At 37.4% G+C, this 15,874-nt stretch overlaps 1 protein-coding gene across 3 annotated transcripts; it reads right to left on the bottom strand.

Annotated features, from left to right (window-relative positions):
- Nucleotides 1-49: 49 nt before the first annotated feature.
- Nucleotides 50-15,846, bottom strand: ints15 (integrator complex subunit 15). Of its 3 annotated transcripts, XM_052021970.1 has the most exons (8): nucleotides 14,026-15,846; nucleotides 13,855-13,934; nucleotides 7,063-7,260; nucleotides 6,053-6,274; nucleotides 5,491-5,656; nucleotides 4,602-5,132; nucleotides 3,411-3,450; nucleotides 830-1,515 (listed from the first exon to the last, which is right to left on the bottom strand). In XM_052021970.1, exons 3-8 carry the CDS (start codon nucleotides 7,252-7,254, stop codon nucleotides 1,344-1,346), a joined length of 1,323 nt encoding a protein of 440 aa, XP_051877930.1. In that variant the 5' UTR covers nucleotides 7,255-7,260; nucleotides 13,855-13,934; nucleotides 14,026-15,846; the 3' UTR covers nucleotides 830-1,343. The 3 variants fall into 3 exon arrangements, with proteins under 3 accessions (XP_051877928.1, XP_051877930.1, XP_051877929.1); XM_052021968.1 differs by lacking the exons at nucleotides 13,855-13,934; nucleotides 14,026-15,846 and adding an exon at nucleotides 11,407-11,608 and having other exon boundaries at nucleotides 50-1,515; XM_052021969.1 differs by lacking the exons at nucleotides 13,855-13,934; nucleotides 14,026-15,846 and adding an exon at nucleotides 8,965-10,068.
- Between the last annotated feature and the right edge of the window lie 28 nt (nucleotides 15,847-15,874).

Here is a 15,874-nt window from a genome sequence, read left to right as displayed (position 1 = left end):
ATTCACTTGTTTATGAATGGAGTGCAACAGCAGAAAGTCATGATTAACACTTATAAAACTTTAATATTTTAACATCCTCTTTATTCTACAACACAGCATCTGCAGTTTTTTTTGTTTTTATTTATAAAACAGTGATTTAGCTGCAATTGCAAAATTATATCTTGTTCTGGACAACATACGTTGGGAAAGGCGCAAAAGGCTGAGAGAAAATGTAGAAGACATTTTCTAAAATGGCACAACAGATGTGGGATTTTTAGGTACATGGATAAACTGGAGAATCTGGAGTTATTCTCCTTGGAGAATAAAAGTATTTAAAATCATGAAGGGTCTAGACCTCAGTAATGATGCCCAAAATATTCCAAATCACAGCTGGCATTTATTCATGTGTGATGCTCCAATGCCTCAAAAAAAAGTGCTTTTAATGAAGAAATCCTCCGTCAAATGGAGACATTACAGAGTCCAGCCAGCAGTCTCAGGTGCTGTCCAGAACTTATCTCCAAAATCATCTTTAGTTAGAGAAATACACCATTATCATACCCTACATAATCCAATTTTTTTCTCCATTCTGCTATGAACATCAAATAAACTAATTGGTCATATAGAATGAGTGATGGAAGTGATTTTGTTTCTGTGATTTGTGCACTGGCCCCATCTTCTACTACAAGACATTTGTATATAGTTTTAACTGTTACTTTTGTGTGACAATTTTCCTTTGCTCACTCTTGAAAGTATTGATGACTTCTTAAAGTGCAGTTTCTTCTACATTGCTCCAACCAATGAAAATACCAATCCTGATGTATTCTTGTCACATGAAAGATATTCTTTAAAATGCAGAGGCTTCAGAAGGTGAAGGAACTTTAAACAAAAACTTAGTAGTTAAAAAAAGGCTGGCTATTGTGATACAATATATGGAATAAACCAACAGAGTTTTATCCAAGAATAACTGCTAGAGGAGATAAGAGAACACCAGACTTTTTTTAAAAATGCACCCCCTTATAAAAAAGATTCTGTAGACAATGCAATTTAACAATATACTCAAACAATATTAAGTTACAGATATTAACAAATGAATGCAATAAATCCATAAGAAAATCTTCTATTTGAAAAACTGTGGTAGTTCTCCTGGGTGCGAAAAAACCTTAACCATGTTACTGCTGTAGTAAAAGTTTGGTAAACTTCATTAAGAAAATATAAATGCGCAGCAGGTTTCAACCAATTCATTTTATCTTCACTGACTAGTACAAATTTTCAGTAAAAAAAAGGGTATTCTTCACAATTAGTTTCACTGCAAAATTATACATATCCAAGAGGTATCCCGTCAAATTTTTGTAATGGTCAATGCTTCATCGGATTGGTCTATATGAAAAAGCCATACCCGGCATATACGTCTGCACTGAGTGAGTTGAGTACATGGGATATCGAGCAGGTGATGCGTGGATATGTGGATAGAATCCTGGTGGCAATGCAGTATGTGAAGTCTGTTGTACTGGTCCAGTCAAAACCAACTGAAGCAAGCTGTTAAGAAAAAAAATAAATGTTAAAACAACCATACTTGGAGCTTTCCTTTATTTAATTTTTTAAAAAATTACAGTGACCTGGAGATTCAAGTATGATCAAAATACAATCTCACAACAAGGGATCCTCCTGGTAAAAGTGATAAAAAGATGGATGATAATACACCATGTTTAATGGTGATCTGTTTAAGTATAAAAACAAGAGATGTGAACTCAAAGTAATTTTCGATGGTTACTATTTACTCACTATTGTTTTTCTGTAAGAAGTTCACACTAAGAAGTATTATTGTAGCATTTAAATAAATTCATCCCTACTCTGAAATAAACATTCTGATATTCAATGTTTCATTCATTGTCTTTTCAAAACTATAGAGCACAAGGAGATAAATCTTACTACCCTTTAACTCCTCTTGAACCACAAGTGACATGATAATGTCACATGCTCAGACTATGCTGAATCAATTAAAACATTCCTCAACTGTGAGGCGCTAAAAGTATTTAGTTGGAACCCAGGTGTGGGGAGCAAGTAAAACTACTAATATAGGCAATTATATGTTTAATAAATAAAAATTGAATTTTGTTTTTGTTTACACTATTATTTTTAAAATTATAAAATCTTGGACTATATGTATGGATAAAGCTTTGAGTTATGACACTGCAGTCAAAAGGTATCATAAAATGGTAAAATCATGCAAGAGAAAGTTGTTTGGTATTCCTGGATACAAACATAACCAAAATAATAAGATGGATTGTTTTTTGGATGTCCTCTTGACTCAAAATTTGCAGCTTTGCTTTATATACTGACAAGCCTGACAAACTCCAGACTGAGTCTGGCAGGTTGAACCTCTGCTAAACTCACACCACTAGAGCATGAACGCATGGGAGAAGCCATATGACCGATAACTGCATATGCAGATGACATGTGATACTTGGTCCTCCAAAGTAATTCACAGGAAATCTTTGGACACATTTTTCACCCAAATTATTTCTCATACCCATCACCCATTTCAAATAAGGATTTGATTGAGAAACATTAATAATACTGATCTTGCAGTTTGTTTTACCTTCTCAAAAAGCATAAATATCACCCTCAACCCCCCACCCCCCCAACTCCCGTAAACTATAGATCAAAGCACAGCACTGTATTCCTTCCCCACAATTCTAGACACCTTCTTAGACAGAACCCCCACTCCAACAGCCCTGGCCCCTCCTCCCCACAGAATCTAGAATCCCAGGTGCAGATCCCATCCAGGATCCCACTCGGAGGTCTCTTGCCACTCAGCAATCTAGACGGGCTGAAAATCTCAGTGGAGCCTAGATTACTGAAGAGGAAGGTTGCCCACTGACACGTAGACCTGAAGATTAAGCTCCTAGTGGCCTGGTGAGGCTGGAGGTTGTAATTTTGAATGGGACGATGCTATGAAATGCATAGTTTCTCAGTATGCCTCATGATGATTTTGAAGGAGGGAAATACAAAATTCAGCTAAACAACTTGATTTGTAAACCATACAGATTTTATTTAGAAAAATAGGGCCAAATTGTATGATGTGTAATTTTATCCCACTTGATCCCTTATGAAATGAAGGGACTGATGGATCAGATGATCTGGATGATAAGAATTCAGTGGATGCAGAATGCTTGGACAATAAAAATACCTATGGATAAAGAAGGGGACAAACTTTTTTCTGATTGTACACTGCTTATCAACTGCCTAATATATTCATATAAATTTTTAGTTATCTTAAGAGTCAATGATTGTTTTTTAAAAACATGAACAATTTTACATTTTCATTTCTGTGCTAGAGAAAATTCACATGAACTTGTTTCAATCCCAACCAATTTAGAATAATGCTTTTCCAAAAATTAGCAAGTACTGTATAAACAAAGTATACTTACTTGTTATGTGGAAGTGCAGAGCAGATGGAACGCAAGTTATCTAGAAAATGAATGATACCAATTAATAAAAATATAAACATTCAGTTGGCAATATCAAAATATTTATACATTTATTAATTATTTTTGTATTTTCTGAATTTATATTTCAAAAAAGTGTAACATTTTTCCAAATATTTTAGTAAATTGACTAGATTTTCAGAGATCTAAATTGAAAATACACATCATAATATTACATAAGGGTAAGCTCATCCCAGATCATATTTTATCTTTGGAAGATCAGACCTTCAATTGTATTCTAAAGTGAGATAAAATTACACATCATACAATTTGGCCCAGTATTCTTCTAAATAAAATCTGTATGGCTTACAAATCAAGTTGCCCAGCTGAGTTTTATATTTCCTTCCTTCAACATCTTTATGAAGCATACTCAGAAAGTATGCATTTCATAGTATTATCCCATTCAAAATTGAGTACAAGGGGAAGATTTGGCTTTAAATAAAAGTGAAATCAACTCCTTTAAATGCTAAACAATGTTGTGTCATCAGACTTAAATTCTTGATCCCTTTCAATACTTAGCAATTTACCAGTATTTAATGAGCCATAATGTATTAACTAAATTAGTAAGTTTTTACATGTAAATATGCATACTAGAACCATTGAACTTAAATTATAAAAGATTATCACAAAGTCAGCAATTTAACTTATGAGTATGGCAGTTTTACAAAGGGAGAAGGCATTAACTACAATAGTCCAATTAGCAGCAAAACATTAATAAATTAGAGTCAACAAAACAGAGAGTATAAAAAATTATAGTCAAAAGAATATTAAAAGGTTAGTCTGTCCATCATCTCTATTGGAGGTAAACAACAATATGCCTACAAATGTTTCTAAAGCCATGCTTGAGCTAATCACTCAAAGTGGGTCACCAAAATTCCCACATTAAAGGGTTTACCCTATGCCTACTCAATAAAACTCACCGTATGGGGAAATCACAACCTACATTGTTATGATATCACTTCAGTCATGACTTCACAACAAAAACAGAATTCCGGAAAAAAATTACACAATGTAAATTTTGTTTCACGTGTCAAATAAGCAGACTGGTTAAGAATGTAACTGAATTATATTCAGCAGCTTTAATGCAAGATGATTAGATTTATTTGTTAAAATTAAGTTATGTACTCAACTTACCTCTAGCACACAGTAGTGCTCCTGATGCAATACCAACTTGCAGAGCTTGAGCTAATCTATCCAATGCAAGTTCAACCTCCTTCACAGGATTTGAAAGATTAAGTTCTTTAACCAATTTGGTAATGTCTCCAACAAGCCGCTCTACATGATCAAACATGATGAGCTCTAATCGTCCATACAAGTTTTTTTCTGTTAAATGACCCTGAAGTATCATAAGGACTTGAAGAACACTTAAATGCAACTTTGAATAAAGGATCTTGAAGTCCTTGTTTCCATCACTTTCAACTTCCTTGCACATTTTATTGCTGTGCCCATTCACTAAGGATTGTGCTGAAGAAGCTTTACAGTTCCTTTTATAAGCCAAAGGTGCAAGTACACACCATCGTATCAGGCCTGGAAGTGGCGTTAGCTCCAAAAATCCACGGGGGAGGTTAGCTGCACTGTTCAAAAATGTAATAAGTGTCAACCTTGGATCTTCGTATACCCACGATACAACCATCTCCAGTAAATCTTGAGGAGGAATCAGATCATCTGGAACAAAACATATGTGCTCAGAGAAAAGATATCACAGTGCTGTCACCCATTCCCTCCCCAACCCTACCATCATTTTTATCCTTAAAGATATTGCAAGCATAAAAGTTTACGGAGGTAGATGAGGAACAAAAGTTATCACAGCAAAATAGAGAAATACAGAAGCATTTTTTTTTGAAGTTTTAATATTCTCTTCAAATTTTGCTAAATAGGTTAACGAGTATAGTAGAATTATCACAAAATAGGGCAAGAAAATATGCAGAGGAAAAATCTGACATATTAAAATTGTGAAAAGTAAAACAATTTATTTCAGCACAATAAACAAAATACTTCATTAGCAAAAATGTCAATACCATACCTGTTGAAAGGTCATATAATGCAGTGACTGCAGTGATCAGCTGACAGCAAAATCGTGGACTGGCATGAACAATTCGCTTTAATGTCTGTACAGATCCTGGTACCAAAATGCAGTAATCCTCAACAAGTACCTTTGCAAGTTTCACACAGAATACTGCATGCGTTCTCTGCAAAACCAGCCACAGAGACAAATCAGTGAGGAAGTCAAAAAATGCAATTGATTGTAATTTATTTTCAAGCATCTTTAATGTTAAATATCATTAAGTGATTGATTTTGCCACATTTAAAAATTAATGATACAACACCAGCAATGGATACAATAAATCCTGCCATTGATTTGGTACAACACAGAAAAGTTTTAAGTACATATACAAAACATTATTGTTATAAACATAATAAGCATTAAGGTTCTTCATTTGCAATTGCGATAAGGCAAAATAAAAAAAGATGGCAACAAACTAAAAATCATCTATTCTACTTCGTGCATTTTTATAGAATAGCAATTACATTTGCAATATCCAGATTTGTTTTTTAATTTCACTTTCTCATTGAGTGAAACATACCTGCAACCATAATGCAGTACATTCCAAAATGGGAACACGACAAATTGCTATTGCCATGGATACAAGTTTTCCTAACAAAGCCAGTCTATTTTCATCAGCTTTATTACCCTGAGGACCAAACAGTGCAGAGAAGATGATCTGTCGAACTGCATCTTTACTCTGTTCTTGGAAATAACTACACATGATCTCCAGCAATTGTAGCTCCTGTAATGAACTCAACCTCTTGCAATAAAGGAAAAAACTACAGTTAGTACAAAATAGAAATAACGCCTCTCAGAAGAAAGCACAATGAAAATGAATTTTAAAAAGACACACATCACTGGAAACATAATGGCCCAAGACTCATTGGGAACAGCATACTCAACACTCATCTGCCCTCTAAGTCAGTTCTTCTACAAAGCAGATACCACCATTTAAACCTCTGTTCAAGGTCCTGCACAGCTGACAGAAATGCTTTTGGCAGCCCATCGAACCTCACCCTGAGCCTGAACAGACTGTCAAAATAGTTTGAATATTTGGGAATGTCTCTGATATTCACTGACTAAATACAATGGTAAAAAATAAATAAATGTTAAATGCTTGAAAACACCAGAAAGCACTTAAAAATGGAATTCAACGAACTCAGTAAAACAAAATTACATGAAATTTCTGCTGTTTCTCCATATTAAAATTATGGAGTCACTCAACCATATTTCCCATGATATGGAAATCTGGGATTTCCTCATTCATACGTGCTTATGCTAGAGTCCCAAACTTCGTGTCGATCATGCAGGAGAAATTCTCTAAAGATCTGTCATACATGAAAAGAACAGATGGATAAATGCTTCAAGCCTAGGCCTATTCTCAAAAAGGGCATTGCCTGGAAACATTTAACTGTTCCATTCTCTCCATGCATTCCTAGTTTGCTTTTGTATAATGTTTCCAATGTATGTAGATTTTTTTTTTAAAAATGCTAGTCTAAATCATAGATCTTCTGAAATTACCATGTACAGTCTCCTTATTTAACTTACTTTTGGCTGAGTATTACGTTCTTTTGGAAGCTGAAAAATAAATTCCTCCACCAGTTCAATGGTGGATTTGTCAACCAGTGGGCCAGGTACATTCTGCAGCTGACTGTTGAAGAAAATGTCCAAATGGTACAGGAGTTCTTTTGCTGCACTTAAAGCATCCCGCCTCAAAAGGGAGTGGCGAATATCAGTCATCCTGTCCTGCAGACACACAAAAGTTAGCACTGCAAATTTAAAAATTCTGGCAATAAAACATTAAAACATGACATATTTTCATTTTATTTGTTTCAGTAGTTTGCATGTCATTCTACAGAAAGAAGATAACAAATTTTGATTTTTTTTCTCTTAGTAGAATTAGAACTTAACTTTAGGTCTACAAAAGTTTAAATATGTTTATTCTAAATCTTTGTAATTTTTCTTTTTACCTCAAGGTCACTTTGAACAAATTAATATAGAAACTGCCCTCTGTAACAGATGTTCAGTATCACTTTACAGAAAACACACTGTAACATTAAACAAACTTAACCTAATCACATTTCCGCAAGAAAAATTGCATCTCGTGCTGTCACACCTTCTATATGTAGATATAATGTCCAAGGATTTTTAGATCAGCACCAGATCTTTTGCAACAGTCAAATCTTTCAGCAGATAGAACACAAATCAGAAATTATCACTGTAATTCTTGTTTGTCTGAACAACAAATACTTACATGAAATACTTTGAAGTATTCTGATGTGAAGTGTGTAAATATGTTTTCCTATATTCACTATTTCCGTCCAATTGTTTTACTTTTTGTTGAATTTACAGCTTACTGGATTAATAACTAAATTGCACGATAGTTTGAGATACCTGAACAATCTACCTAGGCTGCTTAAATATTTAATATGATTTGTAATTAGTCACCAACTGGAATGCTATAAAATCTGTACTCCTAATTAATTAAGCTGTCATTCACTGCCCTGTATTTTGTGGCCAGTGACAAAGGGACAACACTTTCCAATGGCCTCAAAGATTTAATGTTAATTCCCTCTATTCTCATGTGATTTTCAAGCTATTGTCATCTATGGGGAACCTACATAGTCCAGGGACAGGCTGAGCAGCCACATTAACAGTTCTCACTGTCAGCAAATAAGTAATAAACTGATTAAAAACTTTTAATCATATTACAGAAAGTAAAGTCAAGCTTTGGAATATACACAGAGGATTAAGATAGAAGCTGAAATATGAAATATTTCATATGAACGAACATTTCAAAAATATATGGAATTTATTATCAGAGTGTGGAGAGAATAACACACCAATGTAAAATTTGTTCATTCGCAGTAAGAGGAGTGGTCACAGTAGTTTTTGGGACAAGCTGTTGTACTAAATGTCATTTCATCAATAGCTTTGCAAGATTACTTAATGACAAGCCCAAAGACCTAAGTGTGCAAGTTCCTTAGGACAGTGTCCTACACCCAATGAACTTCAGCTGTTTCATCAGTGACATTCCGTCCATCAGAAGGTCAGAACTGGTGACTGTACAATGTTCAATTCTATTTCAGCTCCTCAGAAAATGAAGCAGTCTAAACTGAGCATGAAGCAAGATCTAGACAACATACAGGCATGGGTTGATAATGGTAGGTAAAATTTATCCAACACAAGTGCCAGACAATGACCATCTCCAACAAGAAAGTGTACAATAATCACCTACGCTAGATATTCAATGGCAATGTCATCACCATATCCCCCCCCCATCACCATCACTGAAAGGAGACGCAAATGGACCAGCCAGTTAAATGTTGTGGTTATAAGGACAAATGAGAGGCTGTGCATTCTGCTACGCACAGCTTATCCTAAGTCGTCCCGCAGCCTACAAGGTACAAGTCAGGAGTTTGATGAAAAATAATGAACTCTGTTACTTACCAGGACTATTCCAACAGCATGTCCAAAGCGCAAAACCTCTACCACTGAGGGTCAAGTGCAAAAGGCACATGGCAACACCAGCAACTGCATGTTCCCCTTCAAGTCACACAAACATTATTAATTATCAATATATCCCCATTTTCCCATCATGCCTGGTCACAAATTCCAGAACTCTCTATACAACAGGGATCAGTACTGCGACCCTTGTGGTTTGTGCTATATATTAGCACCTTGGATGTGAATGTAGGAGGTACGATTAGTATGTTTGTGAAGGACCTGAAAGTTAGTGACGTTATGGATAGCAAGGAAGGTTGTCTAAGGACACAGATCAGACAGAATGTGGAGCAGAATGTTAGTAGATGGAATTTAATCCCAACAATGTGAGGTGATGCATTTTGGGAAATCAATTAGTGGTAGGATATATACAGTAAATGGTAGGATGCTAATGAATGTTCCTGAACAGAGGACCTTGGGATTTAAGTCTATAGTTCCCTGAGTGCAGCACAAGGTGGTGAAGAAGGCCCATGGCATGCTTGCCTTCATAGATCAGGACATAGAACATAAAGGACGTTATGTTGCAAGTTTACAAAACACTGATTAAACCACACTTGGGAGTATTATGTGCAGTTCTAATTACCACACTATAGTAAGGATGTGGTTGCACTGGAGAGAATGCATAGGAGATTCATCAGGATGTTGCCTGGATTGGAGGAGAGATTTGTTAGGCTGCGTTTGTTTTCCCTGGACCAATGGAAACTGAGGGGTGACTTGATAGCGGTACATAAAATTATAAGAGGCATGGATAGGTAGATAGCATCTCTTTCCCACGGCAGGTGTAGCAAAAACAAGAGGACACAGGTTTAAGCTGAGAGAAGAGTTTTAAAGGGAATTTGAGGGAAAAGGTTTATTTTACACAGTGAGTGGTTAATATCTGGAACTCACTGCCAGAGGAGATGGAGGAATTGGATACAATCACTGTGTTTAAGAGATAATTAGAAAGGCATTTCAATAGGCAAGGCAAAGAAAAATACAGACATATTGCAGGCAAATAGGATGAGTGTTGATGGACAAAAATGGTTGGCATAGACATGGTGGGCTAAAGGCCCATTTCTGTGCTCTGTAGCTCTATGACTATGACTCTAATTGTATTGCAGAAATGCTGAAAAATGAATAATGAAAATTGTTCATGAAATTATACAAGGTTCCAAAATGCATTAATTAACAGCTATGGCAAGGAGACAAGTTGCCTCAACAAACTTGTTCAGCACTGACAGACGATCATCTACAAATGCACTGCAGTTACTTGCCTAGAGTATTCTGACAGTACCCAAATTCCAAAGACACTGATATTTTGTAGAAACCATAATCTAACCTTTCTTTAAAAATTACTTTTCATGTAGTGTCTTGTTCTACTGTGTCTATATAAAAAAAGTTTTTACGTAACACTGCCATGCTCATCCTCACATAAGCTTCCAGATGCATGTTAAATATCATAACTTGACAAATGGCAGGAAGATATTAAAGTATGTGATATCTTTTCAAATGAGCAAGTTGTCTCTTTAGCTACAAGCTGAGCCAGTAATAATTATTTCTCCTTATTAATAAATCCTTCACATACATCCTTTAACCTAATCTCATTGAGCAGTTTGTGCTAATATTCTTTAGACCCACCAGCAGATTTAAAACATCATTTCAATTGAGAATTAATTTCATTAAGATTTGAAAGGGTGAAAAATATCTTCCAATCTTGAATCTTATCTGAAACAAGTCGCCTAAATGAAACAGGACTGTTGACAGTGCTTGTGGACAGCTTCTGCTTTCACAGGACGCGACACCAAAACAAAGTAAGAAATGATGATTGGTGGAGTTAAGAAATGGCTTTGAATCAATATATTGTGCCTTTATGTTAATCTGGTGTATGCTGATTCTGTTGATAATACTCTCCACTCTAAGGCAAAAGTTTCTGGGTTCAAATCCCACTCTGGATAAAAATAAACACAAGGCTAACACTAGAAGAAAGAGTACGAAGCAGACGTTAAACGGAGGGCCCGCCTCCTCTCTCATGAGGACATGAAAAGATGCCGTGAAGCTGCAGGAGGAAGGCTGGAGGCGTTGTTCGCTGGTGTCCTGGCCACCATTTATCACCTGAGAAACATTTTTGGTCTTGATCGACCTGTTTGTGGGCGCTCCCCGTGTGCAGCGTGACCGCTGCTTCCGCCATTGCCAACGACTCCTCTTCAGAAAGGGACGTGAATGGCGACACCGAAATACACAGCATGGAGACCTGGCTTCTCCCCCATGCCCTAAAGTCCAAGTGGTGCCGGAGGGGCCCGGGGCCGGAGCCCAGCCCGGGGCGGAGCGGGGCGGCCGAGGCCGCGCTCCACCGCCGACGGCCAGTCCCGGGGGCGGCCGCACCTTCCACCGCCCACCAGAAGCGCTCACCTGACGCCGGCCGTGACAGGGACGCTCCGCGAATAGTCTATGGCCGGGAGGAAGGAGACCGGCTGCCACACGACGAGATCCCGAAGGCGGCCGGCGGTTCAGTCCCGCATCTCGGCGGCCGCTGGCAACTCAACGCCGGAGTCCGGCCCCAACAACGGCAGCAGAGGCCGACGGGACGGACGGACGGACGGCGGCTGCACGGACTCAAATCGCGCATCTATTGAATTGGCTTTTATTCACACAACATCCAAACCTAATCATGTTTTAATGTTATCTAAGTGTTCAGTTTCTGTTAGCACGTCAGTCAAATCTAACAATATTTTTACGATTTCTACATTTTAAGTTCAAATTGTTGGGCTTTCTTTTCAGATATTTAGTTTGAAACAATACATCATGCCTTAATATTAATGTAAATGTTGGCAGACTCAGCTGATAATACCCTACGCTCCAAGGCAAAAGTTTCTGGGCGCAATATTGATATTTAGTTAGTAGAAGGATAGGTTTTCTAAGCAGGTGGTTTGGACATCATTTCAAATGCCTGGTGTTTCACAAGATGTAATGAAGCATACCTTAAATTATCTAGTGTAACAGCTATTTTATAAACGTGGTTGTACGGTGACCAGGATTAGGTGCTCAATATTCCAGGTTACATACTTTTCCAAAAGGACAGCCCAAAGGGGAAAGGAGGTGAGGGTTTAAAGGAAGTGGCTGTAGAGATAGTGGACCCTTCAGCTGGAATTTTTCATAACTCACTAAACCCAAGGATGGTACCAAAAGATTTGAAACAGCCAATGTGGCTCCCTCGTCCAAGAAAGGCAGAGAAGGCAGGGAATTTACAGGCCTCTTATTGGCAAGATGCTAGAGTCAATAATCAAAGAGGAAATAGCTAATCATTCAGGAAAGCTGGATATAATTAAACCTAGTCAAACTTGGTTTTCAGAAAAGTAAACGTGCTTGACAAACTTTCTTGAATTGTTTGAGGATGAAACAGGGAGAGCCGATGGTGGATTCTGTAGGTTTTGTAGTGTATTTAGATTTCATAAGGTATCTGACAAGGTGCCAAATAGGAAGCTGGTGCATAAATTAAAAACCCATGGTATCGGAGAAACTATGTTAGAATGGATTGAAAGCAGCAAGTCTCACAGAAAACTGAGTTGGAATGGGTCCTTTTCAGACCAGAAGGAGGTAACTATTGGAGTACTGCAGAGATCAGTTCTTGGCCTATATTTGTTCACTATTGACATTAAGGACCTGGAGGAAGGAACAGTATGTCTGGCTTCCAAATTTTCTGAAGATATGAAAACAGGTGGAAAGGCATGTTGTGATAAGGATATTGTGATTCTGCAACAGGATATAGTAACATGTTATAAACACATGTAATCTCAAAAAATAATTATTTCAAAGTTCTTGCACACTATCATACAAAAACTTCGAGCTTATCTAAAACTCTGCTGATTGCATCATAAAACTTGCTATATCCCTTTCGGCCATTGCCTCTTGTACTAACTAATCGACATTTTCTCCCAACCCAGCCAAGGTTTGAAATTAAAACTCTTGTTTCTGCATTCAAATCCTTCTAGGAACACGGCCTTTTCAATCTCTATAACCTCTGAGGTCTTTGCATTTTTCCAATTTTGACCTTATTTGCACTCCTAATTTCCACTGCCCCGCTGCTTATGATTGTGCCTACTGCTGCCAAGGCCCTCAACTCTGGAATTTCTCCATAAATCTCTCCAATTCTCTCTCCTTTAAATCTCCACTTAAAACCTTCCTCCTTGGTCATGCATTTGGTCACCTGTCCTTAATATTATTATACATTATATTTATGATATTTTTAATATACTTAATATCTCCCCATGTGGCTTGATGTAGAATTTGATTCTGCTAGTCTTTCTGTGAACCACACTGGGATGTTTTAATTGCATTTAAGTTATTCTATCAGTGCGTGCTATTGTTTGACATTTCTTACATCTTGCACTTTGAACTGAATGTAAATCTTTCTGTCCAGTTTATCAACAATGCAGGAGATAATCATGGTATTAATTCTGCCTCACATGCTAATAACAGTCAGCTCAATACAAATGTGTCTACAACATTAAATCTTTTGAAGATCACAAAATGTCAAAGGCTACCATTTCTAACATCATTGTTAATGCGAATCTCAGACTACTAACTTATTTCAGTGTAGATTTCATTACATTTTCTGATTCATGCTACTGAATACCATTGAAATTCTATAATTAATATTACCAATCCTAACCCTCTTGGCTTGGTCATTTATAATGACATTTGGTAAGAAAATAGGCATTTTCCTCTATCATGCTGCACATTTCTCCCTTCCTGACCTATTTTCATTTATCCTTTTAAACCTTGGTTGTGCCCTGCACAATGCATCTCAAGTTTTAAACTTTTTCTCAACCAAACAAAGATTTATGAAGCAACTCAGACCTTCCTATGTGCTGGGTTGATTTATTCCATTTCTCTTTCCACATCCTTGATTCATGAGGTTAAAAGTGGAATCGTTTTAGCTTTAGGAAAGAAAAAAATCCATAAGAATCATATATTGTTTCTATGAGTATATCACAATATAATTTCTGTGAGAGTAGAGAAAAGGTTTACCTGCAAGTTTGTGGGAATGACTGGAAACTTGTGCAGACAAAGTTAGTATAAAAGACATGGTTAGCAAATGGATTAGAAAAAAATCTAAGACAATTAAAAATAAGTGAACATTTCATTTCCTTGGAAACATTTATGAATTCAGAGCCAATTATTTCCTCTGCTTAACAATGTTTGATATTCACCATCCATAATGACGTGTTTAATTAACTTTCTCCAACTATTTACATTCCTGCCATGAATATCATCTGTTATTATAAATGTTAAATTCAAAACAATCATCCCCTCAGTACTAATCAACAAACTTCAAAACCTGGGTCTCTGTACCTCCATCTGCAACTGGATCCTTGACTTCCTTATCGGGAGACCACAGTCAGTGCAGAACAGTAATAACATCTCCTCCTTGCTGACAATCAACAGAGGCGCACCTCAAGAATGCATGCTTAGCCCACTGCTCTACTCTCTCCACATTCATGATTGTGAGGCCAGGCACAGCTCAAACACTACCTATAAATTCACCAATGACACCACTGTTGTTGGCAGAATTTCAGATGGTAATGAGGAGCCATACAGAAGTGAGATAGATCGGCTGGTTGAGTAGTGTCACAACAACGACCTCGCATTCAGTGTCAACAAGTCCAACAAACTGATTGTGGACTTCAGGAAGGGGAAGTCAGGAGTCTTCATTGAGGGGTCAAGGGTGGAAAGGTTGAGCAGCTTCAAGTTCCTGGGCGTCAACATTTCAGAGGATCTATCCTGGGCCCAACGCTTTGCTGCAATCACAAGGAAGGCACACTAGCAGCTCTACTTCATTAGGAGCTTGAGGATATTCAGTATGTCACCAAAGACTCTTGCAAATTTCTACAGATGTACGGTGGAGGACATTCTGACTGGTTGCATCAGCAGCAGGTATGGATGCTCCAATGTGCAGGATCGAAAGAAGCTGCAGAGGGTTGTAGACTCAGCCAGCTTCATCACAGGCACAACCCTCCCCCGCCATTGAGGACATCTTCAAGAGGCAGTGCCTCAAGGCGGCAGCATCCATCATTAAGGACCCTCACCATCCGGGACATGCCCTTTTCTCATTACTACCATCAAGGAGGTGGTACAGGAGCCTGAAGACCCACACTCAACATTTTAGGAACAGCTTCTTCCCCTCTGCCATCAGATTTCTGAACGGTCCATGAACACTACCTCGTTATTCCTCTTTTGCACTATTTATTTATTGGTAACTTATAGTAATTTTTATGCCTTGCACCGTACTGCTGCCACAAAACAGCAAATTTAACAACACATGTCAGTGATAATAAACCTGATTCTGATTCTATTCCATTTGCAGGTTTTCAGATAATGAAACCTCCCCATGTCCATGTGCAGCAAAACATGACAACCATTCAGGCTGGAACTGAAATATGACAACTAACACACACATCATGTTTGTGCTAGGCAATGTCCATTTACAACAAAAGGGAGTATAATCACCTCTCCATGAAATTGACCAGCATTATCATTGGTAAATGACCCACTTACATCATTCTGGAGTTCACCATTGACCAAAAACTTGTTTAGACCAGCCACACTGATGCTACAGCTACAAGAGCAGCACAAAGACCGGGTACTTCACAATGAGTAGTTCGGCTCAACCACCTGATTATCAGTCACTTTTCACTAAATCTAAAACTATATAAAGATTATTGAGAAAGACAGTTTGTATAGAAATTAATTCTATCCCCTATTGCAAGTTATTTTGAAGATTTGTTTCCATATATAGGCTAGTTTTGTGCAAATTACTTATTCATTTGAAAGGTACATTTTTTTAAAGTTCTCCTGAAAACAATAAAAACGTCTAGTT

This window comes from Pristis pectinata, chromosome 8, assembly GCF_009764475.1.
Source record: "Pristis pectinata isolate sPriPec2 chromosome 8, sPriPec2.1.pri, whole genome shotgun sequence".
Classification (NCBI taxonomy): domain Eukaryota; kingdom Metazoa; phylum Chordata; class Chondrichthyes; order Rhinopristiformes; family Pristidae; genus Pristis; species Pristis pectinata.
Note: the sequence above shows the minus strand (reverse complement) of the source record. Positions and strands in the feature narration are given on the sequence as shown.